Source organism: Syngnathus leptorhynchus, chromosome 9 (genome assembly GCF_054491065.1).
Source record: "Syngnathus leptorhynchus isolate UIUO chromosome 9, UIUO_Slep, whole genome shotgun sequence".
In the NCBI taxonomy this organism is placed as follows: Eukaryota; Metazoa; Chordata; class Actinopteri; order Syngnathiformes; family Syngnathidae; genus Syngnathus; species Syngnathus leptorhynchus.
Genome location: NC_141203.1, coordinates 5,016,060 through 5,043,114, shown reverse-complemented (window position 1 = coordinate 5,043,114; position 27,055 = coordinate 5,016,060). Strand labels below are relative to the sequence as shown.

Sequence of the window (27,055 nt, the reverse complement as noted above, 5' to 3'; positions counted from 1 at the left end):
TTCCACTTGAGAAGATGCTCTTCAAACATCTTGTTGTTAGAATTTTTGCCTATTTAGGGACTTGGTATTTTATTTTACAAAATCATCAAGTTGAGCACTTTGACAGAGGCACAGGCATATGCACCTGGTTTAAAAAAAAACTTGGCAGTGGTCCTATTTCTTAGTTTTGGTTGCCATTGTGGCCAATAAATGTAACAGTCAACCCACTGGTCAAAATGATAACTTCCTTTTAGATTTTAGGTCTTCCTCCATCCACCTTCTCATGCACCAGTGGTCTCCAAAAGGGTTTGGACAATCCTAGGGCACATACCGACAAATAACCTTTCACATGGACAATTAAGTCGAGTCGCAGCGAAAAGCCAAGCAACACAGGGAGAACATGCACTTACAGATTTTCCAAATGAGATTTGAAGCCGGATCTCCTGAAATTGACATTTTCACCGTGTAAATCTTAATACCCAATATGTTGAAGTCTTCTGAGATTTTCTGATATCTTGAGGGACAGTTGAGGGTTTAACCTGTTTAACTACGGAGGCATATTTCTGTTATCACATATGGTATTACGACTTGGGGTCTGGATTCTAGTTGCACAAAAATGAATGTGACACCAATTTTCTCCTTTAATTTTAGTTGTGTTTGATTGACAAATGTACTAACGGTATGCAATCTCTCCACACGTCCCCAGTTGCAATGTACCGAGAGCCATCCCTGCACGACGTTGGAGAGACGGTGCCCAAAGTGGCGGTCCCGGCAAGTAAAAGCACAAGTGAGCCTGTGGTGATGAACGGAGGTAAACCTGTAAGCAAGCCCGACAAGCCCGCCACATAGCCACGCCCCACCTCACCCCCCTTGACTGTTTGCTGTGTGCCGGGGTGATGGCGGAAGGCCTTTTCCCCCTCGCTGGAGCGTCTTTCCTCGGTGGATCCGGGCGAACCTTTTCTCCGTTTCTTCTCCCGCTCCTCCAACTTTGTCTCTGCCTTGTCCTCACCCTTTATTCCAGCTGTCTGGTGGAGGGATTTTTAGGTTGAGTCTGGGGGAGGGTCCTGGTAGGGTGGTGGGGTATTTCCCCCCAGTACAGGAGGACAATAACTGACCTCTCTGATCCTGGAATGCCTTTAAAAATTCCTCTGCAACTGTGAGGTTGTGGTGTGAACGTTTGTTTTACAGCCACTTTGCTTGCTGAGGGTTCATAGAAAAAAAACGAAGGAAAAAAAAAAAACACCTTGTTCCCTTCTTTGATGCCCTATTGCAGAGGAAGACCTATTTTCTATACCACGGTTCACCAGCTATGTTCTGGGATAGCGGCTGTATAGATAGAATAAATATGTGGACGACTGTCCTCTATTTTTTAATAAGTATATTCTCCTTCCTCTCTTCCCTTTTCTAGAACCAGTCACAAACTTTCCACTTTGGCCCCAGAAACACACGCAACCAATTGCATACAGGCATACAAAAATGATCAAATATTGCTTTTCATTTACCTTCCAGCACCTGCAGTCAGTGATGGAGTGCTAGTTGCCACCACTGCAACAATCAGTGCAACGGGGCTCTCCATGAACACATTTGCAAAAAGGGATGTGGGTGGGAAAAGCGCCGTACGAGAATGCTGTCTACATATCACACAAGTCCCACCAAGCTTTAGTTCAGCGCTCCGCCTTCTCTGGTAAATCTATTTTTCTTGAAGTTTATTACCAAGCGCGGGCTGTAGGAATATCCCTCGGCCTTGTGGGCCTCCGTTGACGGCTTCTTGAACATCTTAGGCTCGAGACTCTTTGCCGAGATAAACTGTACGACATAGGCAAGCAGCCCTTCAGCGGCAGCATCCACAACACTTTCAACATTTACCAGCTGCATCTACCGATTAAAGCATGGGCAAAGTTGATTTGTGTTCTGTCTCTCTCTTGCAACAACGTAATATATATTGTACCATTTTCATTGTATAATATAAAAGTATGGAGTGAAAGGGGGGTGGTATTACTCAAAAGATGTTTTTAAACAAGTAGGTTATTATTTAAGAGGAATCGTGTCCTAGCTCAGCATGCAGAGTCCAGTACTGATCATTCTGGCCTATCACATGCCTGTTTTCAAACTCGATTTTACCGGCATACAAAAACCAGTTCCCGGTCCCCACTGGGCCAAAGGTGCCTCGCCCACCCAAACACCCACCCATCCATTTACAGGACACGTAGCATTGTTAGCATAGCGAGACTCACCCTGCTCACTCTGAAATGACCAAAGGCTCCCCCCCCCCCCCAACACCTACGAGGAAGATTCTGGGAAAAGTCCTCTTAACTCATCAACGCTTTCACTGTGATAGCTTTTGGTTTCTGAACCCTCCTGAGATCTTTGCGTGACCGCCGCTCTGCTCTCCTACTCCTTTGAAAAGTCTTAACTTGATGTCATTTTTGCAGGTTTGTCTACCCTCAATTAGTCACGTGCATGTACTTTCAGAGGTGTCGGGATATACATAGTGTAGGACTTGACATGGGCATGTTGCAGGCTACGGCACCCTCACAAGCTATTCTGCACTTTCACATTGTTACTCTCGTCATGACTGTTAGCAAATGATGACCAATCTTTGACATTTGTCATTGCTTTGATTGGGCTTTTCAGACTAGTTCTCTTCCTTTAAGGTTGAGAAATGTCACATTTTTACATTTATCTTAACAAAATATGACTGATCGAGGACATTAGTTTTGATTTGTTAGTATGAATAGATGCAAAAGCTGGAAAGCGTTGTAAATGCATTTGTCTGTGTAAATTCTCAGTTATCCAGGTCATGGCAATTCACATATTTGAAGAGAAGGTAACTGGACTTCTAGAAGAATTTTAGTTGCCTCCTAAAACACTTTAAAGACAACTAGACCTTTTTTTTGTGGAACTGGACTCCCGTTCAACTAGACAAAGTATCGGCTGTTCAACAATTAAGAAGAACTTCTGTTCCCTTGTACTCAACTAGAAGTGGAATAGAATTTCACAACCGTAGCAGGAACTATGTGAAGCCCTTTGAGACTGCTTGTGATTTAGGGCTATACAAATAAACTTGACTTGACTTGAATTTTTGCAAGACACTAGACTTCTTCCTAGTTGAACTGGACTCCATTGCCTTGTATTCAACTTCTAGGGAAAGTACAGTAGACTACTTCTTTTAAATAAATTCATTTTTCAATTCAACTTAGAAATATTGACAAAGCCAAGTTGCTTTCTATTAAACTTTGACAGCAAATCAACGTTTTGGTTGTTGTCCTGGAACTCTATACAACTTTGAAACAATCAAAAGCAAGTCTAGTTCAATTCCACTAACACATCAACAAGACAGTCCAGTTGCCTTCTATTAGACTTGGAAAATAAATGACTTCTTCCTGGTTATTGTTCGGGACTTCTATTCAACTTTGAAACAATCAAAGTCCAGCTCCCTTCAATTCAACTTCAATGGCAAGTCCAAGGCAATTTTCAAATTTGTAAATGGCTCCCTTGTCAAAATGTATTTGGATTCACTTAGCCTCTTTCATTTCTTGCATATTTTTCATATGGGTTGTGTGTGATGTCAAACTTCATTTTGTTCAGCGTACTGTACTTGCACGATCTTGTTTATGATCATTTTGTCCCATTGTTTGCATGGTGGAGAGAGGTGTCGACGAACTGCATGTAACGTAGGATATGTCTATCACCAACTGTTGGTATGTATCGCTACATTAAAAAAAAAAAGAAAAAAAAGACATATATGCAAAGGGTTTGTCGACACTGTACAGTTTGTTTGATGTACACGCATACAACACATTAACTATTTATGTGAGCGAGTGCTGTAATTTTACTATGTAATGTGCAATAGAGTGTGCAGTATATTTTTGGACCTGGGAGAGGTAGCAAATATGTTACTGCGATTATAAAGGAGTATTAGGAACACACTGTAAAGAAAAAAAAATGAGAATATGACTTTTTTCTCTCAAAATTTTACAACTTTATGCTCATCGTGTCTTTCCTTTCAGTGTGACCTAATATTCATTTAAAAAATAAAAAAGAGGGAAAAAAAATCTGATTGGTCCCCTTTCTCAAGTGTGGCACTTTACGGACAAAAGGGTTAGAAAACACAGCTTAAACAATTATGTAATCACCCTGCCTCTTAGGAACCTGACCTAAGCCTCATTAAACTCATAAATGTTCCCCTGAATGGATGAGGATTCGCACCTGTTGAAAATACAAAAGGGGGACCAAATTTATATTTACTTCCATTTTCACTTCCAGTTCAATGGCTACGTCCCATTACTTTAGTGCATATAGCGCATGTACATCCCTTCAATTTCTCCCAAGTCAGTGAGAAATATTCATACCTGGAAGTCTGAGTCTTGTTCTTTAAGGGAAAGCTAAAGAAAGAGTCACTATTGAGATGATTTATTTTTTAAAAACAAATATATAATACTATATACCATTGCAAGTATGCCCATTTGGAGTTATGTCATGTTATAAACCAAATTTGTAACCATGTATGTATGTTTAAGATCTTCTTTGCATTGTTTTTCATGCAAGATGTCGTTTCATGCGACGCATTTAATGTTTTATTTAAAAAAAAAAACTAAAGAAATAAAAACGCTCAAACAACGCCTACTCTCTGCCTCCATTGGTTCATTTGTGTTAATTTGTCAACTCGCGTCCAATTTTGCATTTATGTCATAAAGAAACACAAATAGATGTTTATAGATCAAAATCCAATTTTACAAATAATAGTTTGTAGCCAGTACAATACAAGAAATAAAAACAAGTCCATGTTTTGCTTCTCCAAGGTTTGGTTCTTCCTTGTCGCCCTTGGGGTCTCAGTACTCGGCCCCCACCCAGATTTCACAAGCGTTTCCAGTCCAGCCATCCCAGCACTCGCAGGTACCGCAGTTGCACAATCCATTCCCTGCAATGACGTAGAAAGAAAAAGTTGTGAAAGACATGGACCTTTTAACAAGGTACCTCTTTTCACACCCTGACCCGCTCTGGGAGAATCACTTGGGCTGGCTTTTATGTTTTTTTTATGGTGTTTATTGGAGTTGTCATTATTGGGTCAAACAAATCACTATTTTCAGGATTGTCCAATATTTAAAAATGTACCATATTCTGCAAGTGTGTTCATCCTGATTGGAATTCAAGGTTAGTTTGAGGTGTGACCCCCAAAAATTGCTTCAGTTGGGCTCCCTGAAATGTTTTGAAAACTCAGCCCCTGAAACCAGTTCAGTTTTATGTAGGAAAATTTGCTTTGCAGCTTTTTTGTGGGTCTGTCATAGATGACCAACGAGAAAATCTCCAAAACCATTGCATGATAACACAGTCTGCCGTTATGCGTTTACGGGCATTTTGGTGATTTCCATGAGTTTGTCAAGATGGAGCCTAGATGTTTTTTTCCAAATGGTACCAAATTCAAATTTTTTAAAAAAAATATGCGAGACCAGCTCTTATCTTTACTAGAAAAGTACCTAAAAATATACTTAGAACCTCCTTTTGCCAAAGGAAAATTACAAGCTATCTTAAGCTTAGTAGCAACGTGCCGTTCAATGGAAAACATCCATAATACATACAAAGCACTTTTTTGTATAAAATCCAACAAAATTTGGGTTCAACTAGTATACCTGTGCAGACAAGGTCATCATGTTTGTCACACTCTCTGTCGTCACACTCGCAATACTCTCCGGACACCCACCAGTCCTTGGTAGAACAGATACACTGGCCACAGTGACAGGAACCTGGATTTTACAGGACCACATTCTTAGATACATGAACTTACACACTGTTTCGATTTCAGAATTATAATAAATAATATAAAATCTTCAAATTAGTTTTAACATTCATGAGTTACCTTTGCCACTGCACAGAACTCCATCGGCCGTCTCGCACTGCTCCTTGCTTTGTGTGTCAGTTAGGTCACATGACCTGGGGAAGCGGCACTGCTTGCCAAACCAACCCTCCTCGCAGATACAGCGGCCGCACGAGCAATAACCATGACCTGGTGGCGGAAATTAAAAGGGTCTTTGGTCTATAGGAGACATCATTCTGAATGAGGCAGTAAATAGAATTCACAATTTGGCTACAGTTCTCAGTTACTTCTGCAACCCGACCTAGATGACAGGCGAAAATGTTAAAATTGTAATTAAGTCATGTTCTGATGGATAATCAATAATCTTGACATAATCTTGGCATTTTCTATTTGTATTATTTCCTATAGGCAAGAATACACCCTAACAACTTAAGTGAGAAAGATGCACATGAAAAAAACATCTTTACAGCTGCACCAACTTGAACTGTACATGGCACTCCTTTATGTCAGTCTGACATTTTCGTGGCTGATTCTGTGTCTGTGCACACCATGTGATTTTCTGAAATTAAAAGCAGCGAGCAGTTTCATATTGCGGCAATAGCCGTCCACGCATGACTACTTCAATCAGTCAAGGCACAGAAAAAGAGTCATTGATGGAAGCACCCTCTTAGTTCAATTAGCTTCCGCCTTGCATAAAAAAAAAGGCCAAAGACACCTCCCTTTTTTTTTTCCCCCTGGACAAAGACAATTATTTGTGAATTTATTTGTGATTCATAACAGTGTCAATTAATTGCACTTAGCGCTGCAGTAAACTGTTATGTGTTTGCGTCACAATGTTGTTTAGGTTCCAAAAAGCCGCACCATTTATGAGTCCAGACAAATCTCTCTCGATTCTTGCCGTTTCTCTGTACTTGATAAGAGTCTCTTTGAAATTATGTGTGCATGTGCACTCACCCCCGCAAACCTCGCCAGAGAGGTCCTCGCACTGCCGGTCGTCGCACTCGCAGTTCTTGCCATGAACTCGACTGTCCCCAGGTGGGTGACAAGTACATTGTCCACACTGACACTGACCTAAAAAAAACACAGACAAAGATGACTCTGACTCTTTTGTGTCTTAAGTGTGGGTAACGTGTCAAAAGCATGTGTTTGCACTTAACACTTGTGTAGCAGAGTTGCAAAGAATAAGTAAAGCTGACAGAAAGGTTTTGCAAGGATGAAAAGCTTGGCAAGTAGTGCTGTGGTTATTGACTTTGGAATGAAATGAAATGGTGGGGATACGATAAATACAACATCTGATGAGGAGAAAATTAGCATGTTATTTATTTACTGCTCATAGTGTGTGGTGTACTTGAGAAATTGAGATGGAATTGAGATTGAACTCACACGCAATGAGTTTGATTTGGTTGATTATTTGTTTTGAAATCGCATGCCATAAATATTTATCATCTGAAATTCAATGACTAAAGCAAACTGTATTATTTAACACATTTGATACCCATGCGTCAAATAATTTAACCAGTGTAAAACATGGGCATCACAGAAAACTCCACCTTCATTTTGATAAAGAAAAAAAAAATACAGCCATTTGTCATTCTTGTAGCCTAGCTCAGTGTTTAGTGCTGCAACTTATTGTTTGGGCTATGACATGTCACCAAAATCAAACGACGGCATTGAAAATAATAAACGTGACAGCGTCAAAGCCAATTCAGTTGCACGGTGTTGCATTTTCCTTTTACGGTAACAGTTGTCAAACTCGAGACCCGGGGGCCACATACAGCCACATAATTTTAAGGCAAATCATGTGTCAACTCAATGTTCCCTGTTAAAATTCTTTCTTTTAATAAGTGAGATATTGCAACACATTTGTGTTACAATGCCACTTTCAAAATAAATTATAAAATTGTTAAACTTTTTATTATTGGATTCTGTTGTGTGTATGACATAATATGAGGGGACTTCCATTTCTATTTAAGTCATTAATGGTCCAACGAGGGAAACCACAACTATGTAGTGGCCAGCAACAAAATTGAGTTTGACACCCTGCTATAGACAATAATGCTGCGTGATTGGTTGACTTGACATTCAGTAGTTTAGCAGTTGACCAAATGTACCCAATAAAGGAGCAATAGAGCGTACAATAGGAGACAGCACATATTTATATTTATGGGTGCACCACACTTAGCACGCAAGCTCTTTTAAGAAGTGAACTGGAAACGTACGTATGATCATATTATAAAATGTATTCATATTTCTGAAACTATTTGCTGCCGCCATGGAACTGGGTAAAAATTTTTGAGTTGTGCAAGTACATACACGTGCAAACACACATACACAGAGAACTATAGAGCATGGCACCATCTGTGCAAGGGAGTCGGTTACCCTGGTAACCACTGATGTCATAACACCCTTGCCTTATCGATTATATCCGCCTGTTGAACCATTCACACCTGGAAAGAGAGAGTCTCTGTATACGTGCGTCAGTGTACGTGTGTGTCTGTGTGTGTGTGTCTGTGTGTGTGGGAGTGGTTCCGCTTATCACATTTTGTGAAAAAGTCACATGAGCGCACGCTTGCCAAGAGACAAATTTGTCTGAGTTTTCATGGCTAACCCTGCAGATGCACACCATTGAAAGTGTTTGAGGGCGTAGCAAATTAAATTTTGCAATTTTGAGAGTGTGGCGGCTGGCTGAGTCACTGGGCAGCATAGTACACCTTGCAGAGACTGAGTGAAGGAAAAAGTGCGGCATATTACGGACTCTGAATACCTTTTAGCGACACTGCCAATGAAAAGAGGAAGGCCACCTAATAATCGACAATGGAGGACATGCAACATTTGCCATTCTCTTTTACTTGTCTCTTTATTTGGTAACTAAAATGTAGTTTGCTCCAACAAAAGGGACAGATGGAGCAAAAAACGCCTCTGTCTAGCTAGACTCACAATGGAAGCCAACCAAAAGTCCTCCAACCTTCCACCAAAAAGACACCCTGAGGGCATATGAGTCTGGCTCATTGGTGTTATGGTCAAGCTACAACTCTTCAGAATTGTCCTAATTATTTTAAACCAATCCAGGATGTTAGTCGGTGACCATCAGCATTGTTTCAACGGGAGTGTACTAGTAGTACCAACTGGAGACCAGTCAAGTGACAAGTCATCGGGATGACACATACAGTCTGCCCGAGACTAAGCGGGAAGGGAAATCGCATCGAAAATGTCACTCAGAGTCAGCCTTACAGTTATTAAGCATCACCTCACAAAATAAACTGCAGTGACCCTCTTTAATTTTGACCTTTCTCTGGACGTCAAATGCCAGACACGAGACTGTACCCGTTCATCGTTTTCCCATCACTTGGGAAAGGAATCCCAATGATAAAAGCAGGTGGTTCCCAGAGGAAATACCACATGTTGGAAAGAATGTGCCTGTGTGTCTCAGGGAGAAGAATATAAAAGCCTTCAAGCGGCTGGTTCACATTTCAGGGTTTTTCTCCGCTCAAGTTGCCATCTGCACCCGCTATTCATGCCTCCTATTCTCTGCTGCCTGACTTCCCTTCACTGAATTTCTTGCAGCTTTTGTAGCTAAAGCCAGTGTGATTGCAACAGTCAGTTTTATGTAAGTGGCTTTTTTCTAGCCGCCAGAGCCTGCTTTTAAATCTTAATACTTTAAACAGGTTTTAGTGTTTAGTTTGAACACTGATGGACTTCAAAAGTAAGGGATACAGGTCATTAATTATTAAACAGATGCCAGCAGCCAATGAATGAGCAGTGATGACATTTTTAACGAGGCTTCATTGTTCTAGTTTAAAACTCCATTTTATTGCAGCTTGTGGAGATAATTTAAAGGCACCGCTGGAGGTGTTGGAGTTAATTAAGTCTGCTGTCACATGTTCCTCTCTTCTGCTTCATTATGTTAAAGTGGGGGGTTGACTGGACACATCAAACCAATGTCTGGAAGCAATGGAAGCTTCAGTGGCATGTTGTTGACGTTCACCAAGGGTGACAATCCTAGTTTGGATTAGCACTGAATTGTACATCACCGATCACCATCCTTCCATTGAGGTCCCAGGGTGACCGTGTTGGTTGCAGAAATTTTGTTCTCCATGTTGCAAAAAATTACTCCATTAATTATTCTCCATGTTACCCATTAGCATGATTTTGAAGCTTTCTTGATCAGGTATGTTTACTAGAATTGAATGCATACAACTTTAACTTTTTGTACAAAAATCCATTAGAACAGATGCCAGTCTAACACAACATGAGCGGTGTCCAAGAGGATGTCCACTAAAATATTCCTGACCAGTAAAGTTCCAAAAATCAACGTAGCACCATCAGAGGAGTTGTTTCAAACCAGTAGTGTAATTTTCCAGGGTCACAATGGCAACAAATTGGAAATCATTCCCTCAATTAGAAAATGATTTAGACTCTATTAAGTATGATTATTATATATTATGACTTCAGCTTGTCTAAAAAAACAATGATTTAACACCTCCCCGCTTGTAGATGAAATGTGCTAGATTAAAAAAAAAAAAAAAAAAAATCAATTTGTTAGTGTCTCCTTGTCACGTTTGTCCTGCCACTTGCTTAACCGACTGTCATCAATCAACAGGCCACAAAGGTCCACCGAGAAGACGCAAGCTCCACATCTGCTGCGGTAGCGTGACTTTCCAGCACGTATCCAATTGTTTAGTGGTTTTAGGGGATGCAAGACAACGGGCTTCTGCTGTCCAGCAGGGCTGATAATGAATCATACAGCATCATAAATCACACAAATGAACCCACCACCTGTTCACTGTAACTTTGTCGTTGCTATAGCAAACGCCCCAACTTTATTAGATACAGTTCATTCTGAAGCAGGGGTCATGAACCTTTTGGAAAATAACAGCTACCTCTCGTGTACCGGGTTAATGTGGTATACACTTCTGCTTGAATTATATAACAAAAAAATTGGGTAACAACAAATTTTGATCAGAGATGTCTTATCGTATTCCCAGATGTATATTTGGTGCTAATGAAAAAAAAAAAAAACTTAAATTTTTTTCTAGCACAGCATGTTTTGAGAAATTTAAATTTTTTGGTTTCAACTTTCACCTATAAAAGGATATGCAATGCAGATTTTGTATTTGAATTTATTTATATATGTTATTCACATTGGAAAAAAAATAAATCCCACCTGTTGTTGCTGAACCAAACCCTTAGTTCTGAAATATTACTAAATATATACTTTATATTATATAATATAATATCATTATATTAGTGTTATTATTTTTTTAAATACATAAACCTTTGTTGATATTGTTATGTTCATCTGTGTTAAGACACTGGTCATGTCAATTATTTCTCACATTATTATTATCCACAAATTTGAATGTATTTCAATTTCATTTCATCGATTAGTTGCACAAACTAAAAAGCATGTGAATGAGTACACTACTAGTCTACTTAAAAATATATATTTGGATCCAAATGCTTTTATTTTGTGCAATAAGATTAAATCAAATTGAGTAAATATAATACTTCTTTCAGTGCAAATATAAAAAAATATGACATATCTTCAAATCTCTATCACATTCCAAGAAAACCACAATGTCCCATCACTGGTGAGCTGCTTAAAAAAAACAAAGCCATCAAGATACTCATGTGGTCCTTTGAGGCTCGTCCATAGGTACAGTCATCCTACTCTGAAGACATCCAATAGAAAATAATATCAATAATGATTCCCTGTTTTGATTGACATTGTCAGAGAGGTGCAGTAGTTGGTATTCTTTGTTGTGGTCAGCTTGATTGAAAATAGGCACTAGAAATGACCCACTTTTACAGAGGGAGGTGAGTGCTGAGCGCAGGGGGTTACCATGGCAACAGGCGCGCAAGGGTGGAAGGAAGCCGGTGTACCTCGTCCAAAGCAGGGCAGTCTGGACGTTCCCCGACACTTTTTCAGGCTGCTCTCCAGAGACATGGAGCAGGAGAGTGGATGCTCGCACTTCTTTCCAGCCCAGCCATCCTTGCAGTCACACCTGCCACAGTGACACTGTCCGTGACCTGGAGGAAGGGAGGGGAGCTGCATCAAACACCCTGATACAGTTGTCATGAGCTGCTACCAGTAAATTGAAGCTAGTTTGTCATTTCTGACACTCACTTTTGTCACTTTCCCATTATTTATTTATTCATTTTTTTAATTAGTCCAATGACGAATCATGTCACCTGAGCAGAAGTCATCAGTGTATCGGTCATAGGTGGCGTGGCAGTTCCTCTCGTCGCACTCGCAGGTGTTGCCGTGAATATCTCCCCAATCACCAGAGGGATCCACGTCATAACAGCTGCACTCCCCACAAACACAGGTGCCTAACACGCATACACACATGCACAAAACTTTATTTAATTTGCAGTTCCGACGAGGTTACATTTGTAATTCGAATCGCTGGGGGGGATCAACTGAGATGGTTTGCCCAACCACGATCTTAAGCAAAGTCTTCATTTTGTCCTCAGTGATGGGAAATTAACGCTTGAGCAAGGTATCCTCCTTGCTTCCCCAGCTCAAGTGGTGCTACATTCTTTGCTGACCTCTAGATGACCTTTGGTGAGTCTTCTTTCCTACCTGCATGTGTGTGGTCTGGCTCCGTCCTCTAAGGGACAGGAATAAATATAATACTTTTTAAAATATTTTAAAATATCTTTCCAGCAAGTTGTCAGTATGGACAGTATGTAGTAGAATCACAGCATTGGCTCAGCAGCATCCCGTGGTATAACTGCTTGTCAGAGCATGACTATGCCCGGGGGAAGTGTGCCAGCTGGTGAGCCCTTAAGCATGTATCTGGCCCTCTGGTTAGGGTTCAACCCCCCACCCCAACTCCCTTCACAAGCCATCTACCTTCATGTCACAGGATAGAGACAAATACTGCAACATCCACACCTCTATTTCCAACACAGAGTTTGACGATTGTATTTTTTTCCCATCATGCACTCAGTCCTCCTATAGAGTCAGTTGTGAACAGTTGCTGTGTATTAATGCATGCATTTAGCCCAAAGCGCCACCATCGAGCTGTGAGCAGTTTGACAGCATGCCAGTTAGGGTATTATTAGCGAGGGGGATGGAGGTGCTACTCGACTGTCTCCTGTCAGTCAAGCTTTTCACACAGGGGAGATGAAGGTTACTGTGAAGTATCTAAAGAGAAATTATCCCCGCCAAAAAAACATCTAGATTGATGCAATATAGACTATGTACAATATATATGCTTTTTACGACAAATACCTTTTAATGAATATGGAAATTACAAACAGTGTAAGTTCTCATTTATTTTTCTCACCAACAGAGAACCGGACATCCTAATTATTATGAGGCGATTCCTTATATTTTCCTACCCTGTAGAACTCATGATGCCTGCACGGAAGTCAGGCAAATGAACTGTTACACCATCACTGACTAAGTCATCAGATCATTCTTTAATTTCCCACACGCACTAGTTTAAAGTGAAGTTGAAATGCACAGTAGATCTTTTTGTTTTATCCTTCACTGTAAATATTAGTTCTACAGATGTCACATATTCTCTGCGGGTGAGGTCTACAAACACATTAGTCATTTGACACTGAGTAATGTTGCAAGTACAGTGAAATAAATCAAGCTACTATTTTGACTTTGGCATTTATTTATTGAAAAGGATGAGATATATGGCAATAAATTGGGGTCAGGAGTCAATTCCAGCATAGGCCTCTATGTGAAGAAATATTGTTCTGAAGTGTAATTGCGTTTGAAGTCCATCCATCCTTGTAGATGACTTCCCACACACCAAATTGAGCCCATATTCTTCCGAAAGACCCTCCCGTCTTCCACGATAATCGCACTTATCCCCCCCAAGTAACCTCCAAATGGTTCGGGTTGACATCATCTTGCTTCCCTGATGACCTTTTTGACAAACCCCATTATCCCCAATCCCCCCCAATATATCCTTACTTTTCACACCTCACCTTCCCAAGCTCTTCCACAAGGACTCACCAATCTTCTGACTGACCCGTCCCAAATAACTATCCTGACCCTCATCCTCACCGATAATCACTCTACCCTCCACTGTTATTGCTGTTGCAAAAATCTTTGAATTTTAAAAGTTTCTTTGGGACATTGTTGGAATAAACAAGACTAAACTAGCTGTTTACAAAATAAAGGATGGGGCTTATAAGGGTGTTCAATATAGTGTTGAATTTTTCATTTGTTGGACTAAAAGGTTTCATAGTTGTGTGGGACCCTGAATGAATTTTAATACTTCAAAAATTCCCCAACTTTGCTAAAAATGTTCAAATCATTTTCAAGAGCTTTGCAACCCAAGCAGCCTGTCTGATTTCCTCTCTCCTTTTCATCCATTTTACACAAAATGCTTTATGCAACCATAGGAAGTTTAAAACTTTGTTCAACATGAACCTAAAATCCAGAACCTCCAGTCATCGGCTCGTTGCTTTTAGTCGTACTTGTAAATTCTGTCTGGCCTTTGTCTCTACTGCTACATCATGAAGGCCTTCCACTCCGTGAACACAGACAGTGTTGTGTCGCTTGTTAAATTAGGCAGAAATAGGAGATCTGCAAAGGGGCTCTGTCTAAAACACAGTACAGTAGTGCTCTATAACTAATTGTATCAGGAAAGAAAAAAGTTCTGTTGGAAATGTAGTGGATCATGAGCAATGGTCGAATTTTTAAATCATTATTATTCACTTAATTCCATGATCCTTTAGTCTATCACTGCATGGTTATCGTTACAGCATATCCACGTACTATATATATATATATATATATATATATATATATATATATATATATATATATATATATATATATATATATATATATACATTTTTTTATTTTTCTGTTTGAGTATATATAGTGCCTGTTAGCATTAATTATTCATTATTTCCTTAATTCCTTAATTTTATTCTGTCGTGCAAACTCTACAGTGACATTCTAGTAAGATTTTATAGACTGAATAAATTATTTAAAAAGAAATACCAGTCACTGGAGTTGCCCTGTGGCTTCAAAGCGCAAGAACAGACCTCGGTTGTTGCAGATTTTGCCGTCTGGAGATGAGCATCTGCGTTTGCTCTCCCATGGGCTGATGTCACACTGGAATTCACATTTGTCTCCATGCCAACCAGCAGCACAGTAACAGTTTCCACAGTAACACTGGCCGTGGCCTGGAAGCACAGTGCATCATGCAACAATCTGATGAGGTCACTCGTATTGAGGATATTGACACTCAAATACAAAATGGCAATATTTATCAAAACATGAGATGATTTTGATTTTCTATCTTTAAATAACGTTGCTGTCAGAATACAATATTATATTTGTCCACATGGAAATTTTGGCACGTACCTCCACACACTTCACCAGTCTCCTCATCCAGACACTCGCTGTCGTCACACTCACAGAAGGTTCCCGTCACCAGGCCTTTGTTGTCTTCATTGTTACACATGCAGCTACCGCAGTTGCAAGTCCCTTTACAAAACAAAAAGTTTCCGTCACGTGAATGTCACAGGAAGAGTAAGGGAGAAAATTCAAACACATACATCATATTATGATTCTAACACCCAATTGTGACCATACACAATGGAGACTATGTGTGCCTAGTCTTGTTGGATGTAACTGCAGTGTCCAATACGGCGGACCACAATATTCTGCTAGCTCATTTTTAGCACCAGGTTAATATCCCTTGTAGCACTCTAAAGTGGTTGAGTTCACATTTTCCTTGCAGACCTTTTTGTGTTAGCCTGGATTATTTTGAGTCCCGCTCTGTCGCTCTGTTGCATGGTGTTCTACAGGGGTCTATTTTGGGGCCCTTGCTGTTTTTATTGGATTTAGTGTCCCTCGGTTCCATCCTACAAAGACATGGCATTTCCTTCCATTGCTATGCAGATGTCAGGCATATCCATGTACGAGAATGTCTTCTCCTTTAGACCACTCATGAACTGCCGAGAGGATATCAAATATTTCCATTGAATTTCTTGACTTTCATTATGAGTATAAAACTTTTTCAATTATCCCCAAATAGTGTCAATTATCTAATATGCATTGCATTACCTTTCATATGAAGTCTTACTAAATTGTTACCAAGAGGTTTGAACCATTTGATAATAAATAACGAGTAATCAGTATCCCATTATGACTGCAATTACAAATGTTTGTTTGTTTGGTTGGTGAGTCACTTGAAGATAAACACAGGCATCAATTGATGCTTTAACTATGCCAACTCATTCTTAATCTTAATATTAAATTGAATAATGAATAATTTATCACTAAATGCAACATTGTACCTCTGTTGGAGCATACGACCCCCTGAGGGTTTCTGCACTGCTCCTTGCTCTTCTTTGCAGAAAGCTTACACTCCTCTTGGAATTGGCAGGCCTCCCCAAACCAGCCGTCGTCACACTCGCACTTCCCGCAGTCGCAATAGCCGTGATCTGAAGGGAAATGGCACACACTGCATGCTGTTTATTATGCCAAAATGCTGTGGTTAAAAATGGACCGCAAAGCCCAGGATATAAGGAGGGGTGTTGTTGTGGATTTGCAGGAGGAGGTTGAGGTGCCTCCTTAAGTAACACATTAATAGCATGTAAATGTTATTAACTCTGACAAGAGAGGACCATATTGAGTTATTATTTTGCCAATTGCTGTTAGTTAATGTACTGGAGTGGCTAAAATGTTCACCACAATAGTTTCGACCACTCCGCTACAAAAATGGTTAGGTCCAATGTGCAAATTCCTAACGTTTTACGTCAGTTTCAGTGAACTCGAGAACTAGAGATGTCACAACAAAAGCTTCCTCACCAGGCCAGAATGCAAATGGTCGCATACAGTGTGTTATTCCTTGTTTCATATATTGTTCTCCATGAACAAGAAAGTATCCTACCTATATTACACAAACACACTGCTCCATGAGCTTTTCACTTTTGTTAGAGAAACAAATGTCTTTTGTCATTCCAGTCACCATTGAATTGCTCCCCACTTCCCCAGAATGCAAATGGTGCTGTTATTTCTAATGTCATTCTCCATGAAAAAGAAAAAAGCCTGATAACTATCAAATGGAAAAACAAACAAATTTGGTTCAACACAATTATTTTCATTTTCTTTCAAAAGGAATGTATTCTCTCAAATCATGATGGAACCATTCCGCCCACCCCAGAATGCAAACAGCGGTGTCTAGCCAGTCTGTATCTTACATCCTACGTCGTTTTCCATGAACCAAGAAATAGCCTACAAACATTAAACAACTCAAAGTCATTGCATCGTTTTACTTTTGTTAGCCAAAATTATTTGTTATTTTTGGCAGTCGAATCACGAGGGAATGGTTCTTCCTGTCCAAGAATGCAAAGTGTGCAGTCGTGTCTCTACTCCGAACATTATTCGGCATGAAGCAGAAAAGAACCTGACAACTATCCAATAGACAAAGTACAAGAATAAATGGTACAATTGTTTTAAGATTTTCTAAGAATTCATTTTCTCGATTAGCCATCATGACGGGAACATTTTGCTTTTGGTATCTAATTTGATTCTTAGTAGCTGGTATCCAGTCCTTGTTGTACCCTGCCTCTTGCCCACCTTAAGGATCAGCTCTAGCACCGCTGCAGTACGACCCTAATGTGGACAAGCAGTACAAAAAATGACTGATTGGAGAAACTCATTATCGTTTTTCGATTGTCAAATCACCAAGGGACTGTTTCCCCACCCCAGTATGCAAATAGTCCATCCATCAATTCCTATTTTACAACGTTTGTCATGACCCAGAAAGTAGCAAACCAATAAATTGGCAGACATGCATACATAACACTAAAACACATCACTGTAGACATTTTTTTGCCACTAGAGTCATAACAATCTTTCAACCAAGACTGCAAATGATAGTCTCGTACGAAATTTATCTCTGCAGTGCTTGAGTACCAATCAAATCATAAATCTGCCAAGAATGCAAACCGTGGTTCCAAACAAATCTTCCAAACATCTAGCTGTCATTTTCCCAAAACTAGACAGTAGTTTGTTAATTAAAAAACACAAATCCTGATGTTTCCACTTTAGTCATTATCAAACCTCTAGTTTTTTCCCAATGATGTGCCTTAAAGAAAATAAAACCTACAAAACAACCCAAGGCGATAAGTCATCAAGGACGATGTTGATCAAAATACCGTATTTTGACTAATTTGGCAGGATAGACCATTATTCTGACAAAAAAAGAAAAAACATTTGAATTGATTCCCCTTTCAATAATACAATATAAAGATGGTAAATTTGAATTGTAAGTGCCAATTCTGGCAAGGCCGCTGCAACATAGCTGATGCGGCCACCACTCAAAATGGCAGAATCAAAATAATGCTCTATTTGCAATTGGCGACAAGGGGCCCCTGTTCGTCACACTCAATCATCCTCCCGATTCATTCATCATGTAAATGCAGTGTCCTTCTCAAGGGCTGTCCATCAATCATTAGCAGACTTGTCCCCCATCCATCCTCATTATCGCTGCGTACACCTTTGAGAATTTGACAAATGAAAGTAGATCTATCTATATATTGCAGGAACGGGTATCTTAAATGATGGAGAGGGACACAATAAGTGTGACTGGGGGGCCACATACGACCAGACACTTCTTAATCATATGTATGATAAATATTTTTCTCTCTCTACACAAAATACATGCACACATGCAAAAACATGCTTTTACAGTTTTATCACCTGCTTTGATACATTTCTCAGATCAGAATTGAATGTATTCATGTTTTGAATGAATCTATTTATTTATGTTCGTCCATCTGTCTTGTGTCGGCAGTGTTGTACAATTGTCTGTGATAAACCACTTTATCTGCTTGAAAGTTTGTTTGTGGAAACGTTCGTGTCTTGTTCACACTTGACCCTTCTCCGTAATTCACTCTGTCTTTGGAATGTTGCTTCCCACGCTACTACACACAGACAAACGTTTTCACAAACGCACTCACTCAGTACTAACCAGCCAATCAGGTTCTGAGCAATCCTTGGAGACAACCAATTAGGACCAGAGATGTTTCTAACTGGCGATGTAGTGCTACCATGAACAAGGAGAGGACGGTGACTCATACAATCTTACTTAATGACAAAACATAATTGAACAAGAATGGCACTCAGAACATTGCCAAGGATTGAATAATGCTTATGTAATGCGTGCAATAGTTTGTTACATTCAGCAGATTATTGGATTTCCCTTATGTGGTTCAAATGACTTATTGTAAATGACTACATAGTCAATTATACTGGATTGGTATTAATTGACTGATACTAATCAAATGGAACTCTTATTATTTTTTATTTTTTTCTAAATTTTATCTTTCAAATTCATCTATTATTAAATAGAGGTGAAATATTTATAAAAGGAGGAGCAACGTCGCCCTGTACCGCCCTTGCATACTAAACACATGCCCACTTTGTCAGAGCAGCTATCCTTGAAACTGGAGTTTATATGTGACTGTTCTGATATTGGTGCACCCCAAAAATTATCAAATGTTTCCATGTACGCCCGCAAATATGCTCATGTATCAGTTTGATGTGTGATGCATTAGGTGAGATCTTTTTTTTATATGCAATTTTGAAATGCCATACTTTGTCAGCAATCATTCAACGCACCTCGGTTTTAATGAGCCAGGCGTCAAACTTCCGGCTTAGAAAACTAGCCACCCAAACACCTCTTAGAAATAACAATTTCATAAATACCGTTGTGCCAAAAATTATTTATGATCACATATACAGTACCATATGCCCATAATTAACTGTGGAAAGCTTGAATTTGCATTATACAGCTAACAGCTCCTTTAATAGGCTCTTTGTTCGCTTTTTAAACCTCTATAACTAACTTTCTAACAAGTATTGTCCTCCTACGTCAAAATAACTGATGTGAAAAACTAGTGGCGGTCCAATCATTTTGCATAATACAGTACTGTGGATATTACATATCCATTTAATTTTCTCAATTGCACATTTCTGTGACTAATTATCGCTATCCTTGTGGGTGTTTGAGGGTGAGAGGAAGTCATCTCATGTTGACAGACCACAAAGAAAAAAATCAACAGCAGACACTCATATTTGTAACTGCCACCCTGTAAAAGAAACACTCTCATTTTGGCTTATTATGTTTCAAAACAGACAGGATGTTCTGCCACTTGTCTCATCCCCAGAAAGTGTTAGTGGCGTACCGTGGACTGTCAAGAATTGACTGGCGTTTTTTCTCCCAACAGCCCACATTGGACTCATTAGGTGACTCACTGCACAGTGAATGGCTCGCTTACAATGTCTCAAGTAAAAACATATGAATGTAAAATATGTATTTGAAGTAAAAGAACAACTAATGTTCCAGCTCCAAATAATGGAAAACAATAGGCCTGACAACTACTCCAACAGTACACAGCGGACACGGTAGTGGTACTGGTTGAAAGTAAGGTTTGCTTCATATATACTTATTTACACTTAATTCCAGGTACCTTTTATGGAATCTTTTAATTCCAGGCAATACAAGGGAACTGGAACTTTACCCTGGGACTAAAATCTATTGGAGGACCTTCTTGGGGGCTGATAGTTTTTCAGAAGTCCAAGGACCTTAGCAGGGGAGTCAGCAGTGTGTATCTGATTAGAACATTTCAACTGCAGGATTTTTAAGTTGCTAAAAGGAAATGCAGCCCGATATGTTCGGTGCTGCTAATCCCACCCTAAAAGTTTTTAGACCTCTTTTGTACTTACCCCCTACCTCCTTTGCAAGATATTTTGGCCTTGATAAATTACCCAATAGTTCTCAGGGCCTAAACTCACTCTCATGTAAAGTTCCCGGAGTTGAAACTGCAAGTGACTTAGTCACAGACTACTTGGGGTTTCATTGCAGCCTGGTGATCCTGAAAGGGGGATCCTTCCATCTGTGGTCCCTTCTCAAGGTTTCTCATTTTTCCCCTGGTAGGGGTTTTTGAGTTTTTCCTTGCCCTTTTGGGAGCCTAAGATCAGGGGATGCTTTGAGAATTGTTGTCAATTGATTGTCTATGTGAAGCCCTTTGAGACTGCTTGTGATTTAGGGCTATACAAATAAACTTGACTTGACTTGACTTGTGGTCTATGGACCACACTTTGAGAAACATGAGTGATGATGGCAAATTATTCCATCTGGCATCGTACTTCCAAAACCCAATTGCAGTTATGTCATTGTTGTACTACATTTGGAGGCATTTGATGTGTACTGCTGTTGACACAATGGCCCTTGGGTGGGATGTTTGCTTCCTCTTGGCAGTAAAGCCTGAAATCCCAGAGGCTCAAGCCAGAAAAAGTACAGAGGTTGCAACAATAAGGATAGTTCTGGATCGGAGAGCAGTTGGGCTCAGCCTCTATGATTCTACTGTAGCTCAACCAAGTGAGGCCAGGGTTATGCTTTGATTGCATTGAGTTAGCAACAATGATGCTAAAATACCTAAACTATTTTTATGAAACCTTTGACTGTTGGGGCATATAGGCCAAAGAAGAACCAATTTTCTGTCCATATAAACACAGCAGAGGAAAATACACTCCTCAGCATGGTGAGTCAAAGTTGGAGAGAGTGGAACAGACTTCACGTGGCTATTCAGTGAGGAGGGAGGGAGAGATTTTTTTTTTAAGCCAGTGCCACGTTGAACACCACAAGTTATTCAAAAAAGATGTGAAATAATCCCCAGTTGCTCTGTTTTCTTCTCATGTTATTGTGATGGATTTGTAAACAATTTCTGTATGGCAGGACATTATGGAAATTCCATGACTTGCAAAAAATCTCCTCAAATTATAAAGAGATGAACATTAAGAGAGGGAATAGAAAAAAACATGGAAAGAATACGATATGACATTTTCGCACATTTGGTGAGCAGATGTTGGGCAAGGCTACCATAATGTTGTTCTGCTCAATGTTAATCCTGACATTTGCTGAAACGAGGTACACCTTAAATTTTCATTTTCATTTTAATTAACAAGTGTCGTACAAAGCACAGTGGATGTTTGGGGTAACAGGCCGTTTTCATGCAATCAGTAAATAATGTAATACTGTATTGGAATGTATGACACAAAATTAGGCCAGCTGTAAAATCCTACATGTGCTCACTGAAATTGTCTACACTCGGACTTTCTTTCTTTCACACTATGTTTACCATATTTCTTTTTTCCTCAGATCAAATGAAAACATGTCCTGACAGCATTGGTGAAAAGGAACATTTCACAAGGGTGAGCTCCCATAAAAAAAGAAACAAAATACACACATATGTACATAAATAATAATAATAATAATAATAATAATAATAATAATTATTATTATTATTATTATTATTGTTATTATTATTATTATTATTAGTAGTATTATTATTTGTAGTAGTAGTAGTAGTAGTTGTAGTAGTAGTAGTAGTAGTAGTAGTTGTTGTTGTAGTAGTTGTTGTAGTAGTAGTAGTAGTAGTAGTAGTAGTAGTAGTATAACATGGAAAAAAGAAAGAGAATTATGCATATCGTTCTACAAAAAATATTTTTTTCTTTGCTGTGAATAAAATGCCAGAGACCCTAGTATGTATTTATTTCTCTCATCTTCCCTAGTATTCTTTCAGCTTCGTTAAATAGAAAATGGATAATTCTGCATGTGAATGAATGCCATACATTATATGTCCTTATAATACCTCCTCCACTTCCGCTTTTTGCAGAACAACAAAAACTAAAAACACCCTCAAGCACTGAAACCAAAAGAGGCAGGGCATTATGGAGTTGCGACTGAAAGCTATAAAAGTAACAAAAGCCCTGCCTTTGAAGGTACAATCCTCTCGACATACTCAAGAAAATAACTAATCTTGAAGAGTTTGCAATATCGGCAAATTGAAAATCTCCAACGTTAAAGAGCCACTCGTTTTGAAAAACTGAAAGGCAACAGAGATAAGGTGAGAAATAGGCAACCTGTTTTAGACAACAAGCAAGGAGCTTGACTCTGCTTTGTTCAGCTTTGATAATATTTCTATTTCACTTGTATATGGTACTGTGGGATCGCTATTTCCCGATCCTTTACATGTCAGTGTGTTTTGGTGCGTTACTGTGCGTCAAGGTGTGAAACACCATCCCTCCTCAGATGCCAAGCAGTGCAGCGGTGAGTGAAAGCCCATTATCGGGGGCCGAAAAGTCGGGCCTCATTGTTCCAGACTGTTGAACCATAATGAGCTTCTCGCGGCAGCCGTGTTGTCTGGCCAAATAAATCACTCCCAAAGTCATCACGTGCAACCACCGCCTATTCATATCTCTATTACTGTTGACCCGCTCCCCTACGCAACTGCACCTTTTTTGACTATTCAACCCTGACATCTGGATGTAGGTAACTACACACACCTGCAGTATGACAAACAAACAGGCCTATAGAACGAAATACAATGCAGCTCACCCATTTATTCTTTCAGAAATCGTAGTAAAAGGTAAGTTTGCACCATCTGTGCAATCGTGCATCCATCCATTTCCAATACCACTTATTCTGTTCAGGGTTGTGCGCAGTTGGAGCCTAACCCAGCTGACTTTGGCTCCTAGTCAGTTGCAGAACATAAAGACAGACACCCACTCATACTGTTACTGAGTGGGGAAATATACCCATGTTGCATGCGCTGAACCACTCGGATGGTGACTCCATGATGCAGGCGTGTCAAACTCATTTTTTGTCATGGGCTGCATCGTCTTCACAGTTTTCTTTGGAGGGCCATCATGACTATCAACCCAAATAAATGTACGAATGCCTCATATTATATACAGTATAGATTACACAACAAATTGATGAATAACTAGTTTTGAAATCTGACACAAGTAACACATTTTAAAATATTTTGAAAAGATGAATGGTAATAAAACACTAGAAATATCTTTTTTTTTTTTAAGTGAACACCATGTGCAATTTTAGTACGGACATGATTTTGAGTTGTTTGTCTGTTTGTTTTCTAATTTTGTAACATGACTCATGACTGAGCTGTTCCTCCTTCCACAGAATCCTAAAAAGTACAAAGCGATCAACAAACTGGAAAAGAAAAACTGCAACCTTCGCTGTTCCGATAAGGTAACAAATTTTGAGGCACCAGATACACTTTTTTTTTTTTTAACTGAGCCACAACCAGAAACAACATGGCCTGTTATTGTCAAGGCGAATCATCTTGGCCCATGGGAATTGGTTCCACACTTTACCAAAAAAATGTTGTTCATCCCTGCAGTAATGGAAAAGCCGCTTATGTTGTAGCAGAAATGCAGAAAGTACTGTTTATTTTGGGATGTCTTTTGACACCTTGAGTGAATCATCAGCTTGTGTTGCATATGTCATGACATCCGCTTTGTGTACGCACCATTACAATTTTTTTCATTGTGTGTGGCACAGACCCAGTCATGGCACTCGCAGCGAGGCCCATAGAATTTCTCTGGATCTGACGCCTGGCACACGCACACACCGCAGTCGCACTTGCCCCTCCCGCTGCAGATGTTGCCATCGGGTGTCCGGCAGCGACGCAGGGAAGAATCAGTGGAGAGTCGACACACGCCAGCCACCTGGCTAATAAAAAGAACAGAGAAGAGCAAGGGTTATCTACCAAAAGACAAAAGTAAGTCAACTATTTGAATGACTGCGCTACCAAAAAAACCCCATACATTTTCTATTGAAGACGATTTGCACGTCGGTTATGTGAACCACAACGCTACCAATAACCAAAGATGGTCTGCACATAAGATCCAGAAAAAACTAAACCATGTGCACAACTGCATTACCAGGAATTGAGGTAATAAGAATTGAATGCACAAGTCAACTATATGAACCACTATACTAATAGTAACCCAGGGTTGGGGTCATTTATCTCACATCTGCTGCCAATGAGCAGGGGTTGAGGTAATGGAATCTATTCCATGCCATTTGCGTGAATGTCAACAAGAGTGTGGTTGAAGTCATCTGTCCTACACCAGCTGCGCAATTCAGGTCTTCCACATTGAACTCACACAAGCATCGCCTTTGCGGAAGTTTGTGTAGTATGACAGAAAAGGTCAAACTCCAAACTGTTGCAGCTACATTAAAAGAATACAATTCGTTAAGATGCCGAATTAAGATTCTGGGCATACTACTTCTTAACTGATGAATTTAATCTTCTTTTCAGGTTGCTCACTTTTGGATGTCACATGTATCCAACATTGTAATTAGCAGCCTTTGTTCTCCTTTAGTTGCCAAGACTACACCTCCATCCACTTCGCTTTTGTTTTAACAGTGCAGGATCTTCATGAATGAATGACTTACACCCACTGCAGCTCTTATATTGTTATACTTCTTTGAAAAAAAAAAAGAGAACCAATTGAAAGCTGTGGCTGCTTCCCTGTGGGTAATGTGTGGGGGTTTACCAATTAATGCAAGAGTATTGGACAAAACACCTAGATGATGCAAATTGTAACAAACCTTTCATTCAGCAGGGAAGTTGCCACAACATTACGGTGGTGCACTGATTAGCACGTCTGCCTCACAGTTCAGAAGTGCTGGGTTCAATTCCAGCTCTGGCCTTTCTGTGTGGAGTTTGTGAGTTCTCCCCATGCCTGCATGGGTTTACTGGGGTGCTCTGATTTCCTCCCACATTCCAAAAACATGCATGGTAGGCCCATTGACCACTCCGAATTGTCCGTCGATGTGATTGTAAGCATGAATGGTTGTTCGTCTATATGTGCCCTGCAATTGGCTGGCGACCTTTTCAGGGCGTACCTTGCCTACTGCCCAAAGACTGATGTGATTGGCTCGCTCCAGCAATCCTGCCACCCTCGTGAGTATAAGTGGTTCGAATGAATAAGTGAATGAATGAATTAACCTATGTAAATGTTTGAAAACAAACACTTCCAAGAGATCCAATGGACTGTACTCAAATGTACAGTACTGGATGAGAAAAAGACAGTTTGAGCCTCTATAATATTATGCACGGTTTGAACATTTATTCCTGTACCTATCAAAAGAATCATCAAAGCCAATCACAGAATAATACTGTACTGGAAAGCACAACCACAAATAGCAATCATATTGTTAAGGTAATACTCCTCTGAGTGTCAATTAAAATCGAGCATTATTGAATGAGAAATCTGTTACATTCATTCTGACGAAATTGTAGATTTGCCTAATGAAGTGTCTATCAGTGTTTATTTAATTCATATTACAAACCGTTACGTTAAATATTATGAAAATTGCATTGACATGAATGGTGGTAGCATGCATATGTCTGCTTGTGAATGCAAAGCGATTGTATAAATAAATATAGATGTTAACTAAAACTATAGATATGATGACTATGTATTTCAATTTTATAAGTATTCAGAATTTCTTTTTACTCAAATAATTGTAATAAATGAAACTAAATACTATTCAATAAATAAAATGATTGTTTTGAATAAAGTTTTTTGTTATTACAATTAACCATTTCAACTAATTCATGATAATCCAACTCACATGTATTCATATAGATGTAGTATGCATCTAAAATGATCTGAGATGTTTTTGGATTGCTGTCTTCAGTTTGAATCAAAAATAACAAAACTTGCACAAAGACAGATTTAAAAGTCAGACTCCAAAGTTTACAACACACCAAAAAGTTAAAGTACAAACACAATCGTCAACTTTTCTGCACTGCATGTTGCATTATCTATGTCAGCATATTCGGCACCTCCTTTCCCACAGCACCCTCAACTCACCCCAAAATAAACACGAAAAACATATTTTTACATGTGGAGTATGAAGTTATGCAGAAACTCACCTCACAGACTGTAACAATGTGTCCTCCACGCTAGAGAGCAGAATTAGAATCAGCGACACTAGCGCGGGCTGCACCCAAACTTCAGTGTGCATGTTTAGATCCCTCAGTTAACCTGAAGTTAAAGTAGCTTGAAGGAATTTTCCCACTCTCCCTTTGCTGACAGTTGCAGGAAGAAGAAGAAAAAAAGAGGGGAGAGAAAACGAATGGTGGAGAGAAAAAGCAGCAGGCTGGCCTGATTTCTTCTCTTACAAGTGCCTTTCATTAGTTGTGACTCTCAGGCGCAGCAGTCCTGGCCCAGAGTTCTACAGGGGAAAACTGCCAAACTGAAACGTTCTCCCAACAGTTTAAGAATGTAATGAAAAGCAGACTGTTATTATTTTTTGGGTTTCACTTTTTCCCCCTCCTCTTTCATTTTTCCAGATGATCCTTTTCATGGGCTCGGGATCTGCCATTAGAATTTGTTTTTACATGGAAGATAGAAGGAAATATGTAACTTTTTGACATAAC

At 39.5% G+C, this 27,055-nt stretch overlaps 2 protein-coding genes across 3 annotated transcripts in view; one reads left to right on the top strand and one right to left on the bottom strand.

The window, feature by feature from the left end:
- fgf14 (fibroblast growth factor 14) overlaps nucleotides 1-2,998 on the top strand; it is a 46,443-nt gene extending 43,445 nt beyond the window's left edge. The window contains exons 5-6 of one of the 2 annotated variants that reach the window (XM_085920854.1): nucleotides 686-790; nucleotides 1,489-2,998. In XM_085920854.1, coding sequence (XP_085776980.1) covers nucleotides 686-790; nucleotides 1,489-1,667 — 284 coding nt within the window. In that variant the 3' untranslated portion in view covers nucleotides 1,668-2,998. Of the gene's footprint in view, nucleotides 1-685 lie in introns of both variants that reach the window. The other variant, XM_085920855.1, reaches the window with a different exon arrangement.
- A 1,384-nt stretch (nucleotides 2,999-4,382) lies between these two features.
- On the bottom strand, nucleotides 4,383-26,645 carry itgbl1 (integrin, beta-like 1). The gene is made up of 11 exons (XM_085920620.1): nucleotides 26,549-26,645; nucleotides 24,128-24,330; nucleotides 16,079-16,225; nucleotides 15,141-15,263; nucleotides 14,819-14,959; nucleotides 11,987-12,127; nucleotides 11,678-11,824; nucleotides 6,749-6,865; nucleotides 5,837-5,983; nucleotides 5,610-5,723; nucleotides 4,383-4,900 (listed from the first exon to the last, which is right to left on the bottom strand). Exons 1-11 carry the CDS (start codon nucleotides 26,638-26,640, stop codon nucleotides 4,812-4,814), a joined length of 1,461 nt encoding a protein of 486 aa, XP_085776746.1. The 5' UTR covers nucleotides 26,641-26,645; the 3' UTR covers nucleotides 4,383-4,811.
- Nucleotides 26,646-27,055: the final 410 nt, after the last annotated feature.

Bases quoted from the DNA above. Each gene is read 5' to 3' on its own strand.
- itgbl1 (XM_085920620.1), bottom strand. From the start codon at position 26,640: ATGCACACTGAAGTTTGGGTGCAGCCCGCGCTAGTGTCGCTGATTCTA. The intron at 16,226-24,127 runs GTGCGTACACAA...ATTTCCCTTCAG, and splicing joins CAATGAAAAAAATTGTAATG to ATCACGGCTATTGCGACTGC. The intron at 14,960-15,140 runs GTACGTGCCAAA...CTGTGCTTCCAG, and splicing joins GACTGGTGAAGTGTGTGGAG to GCCACGGCCAGTGTTACTGT.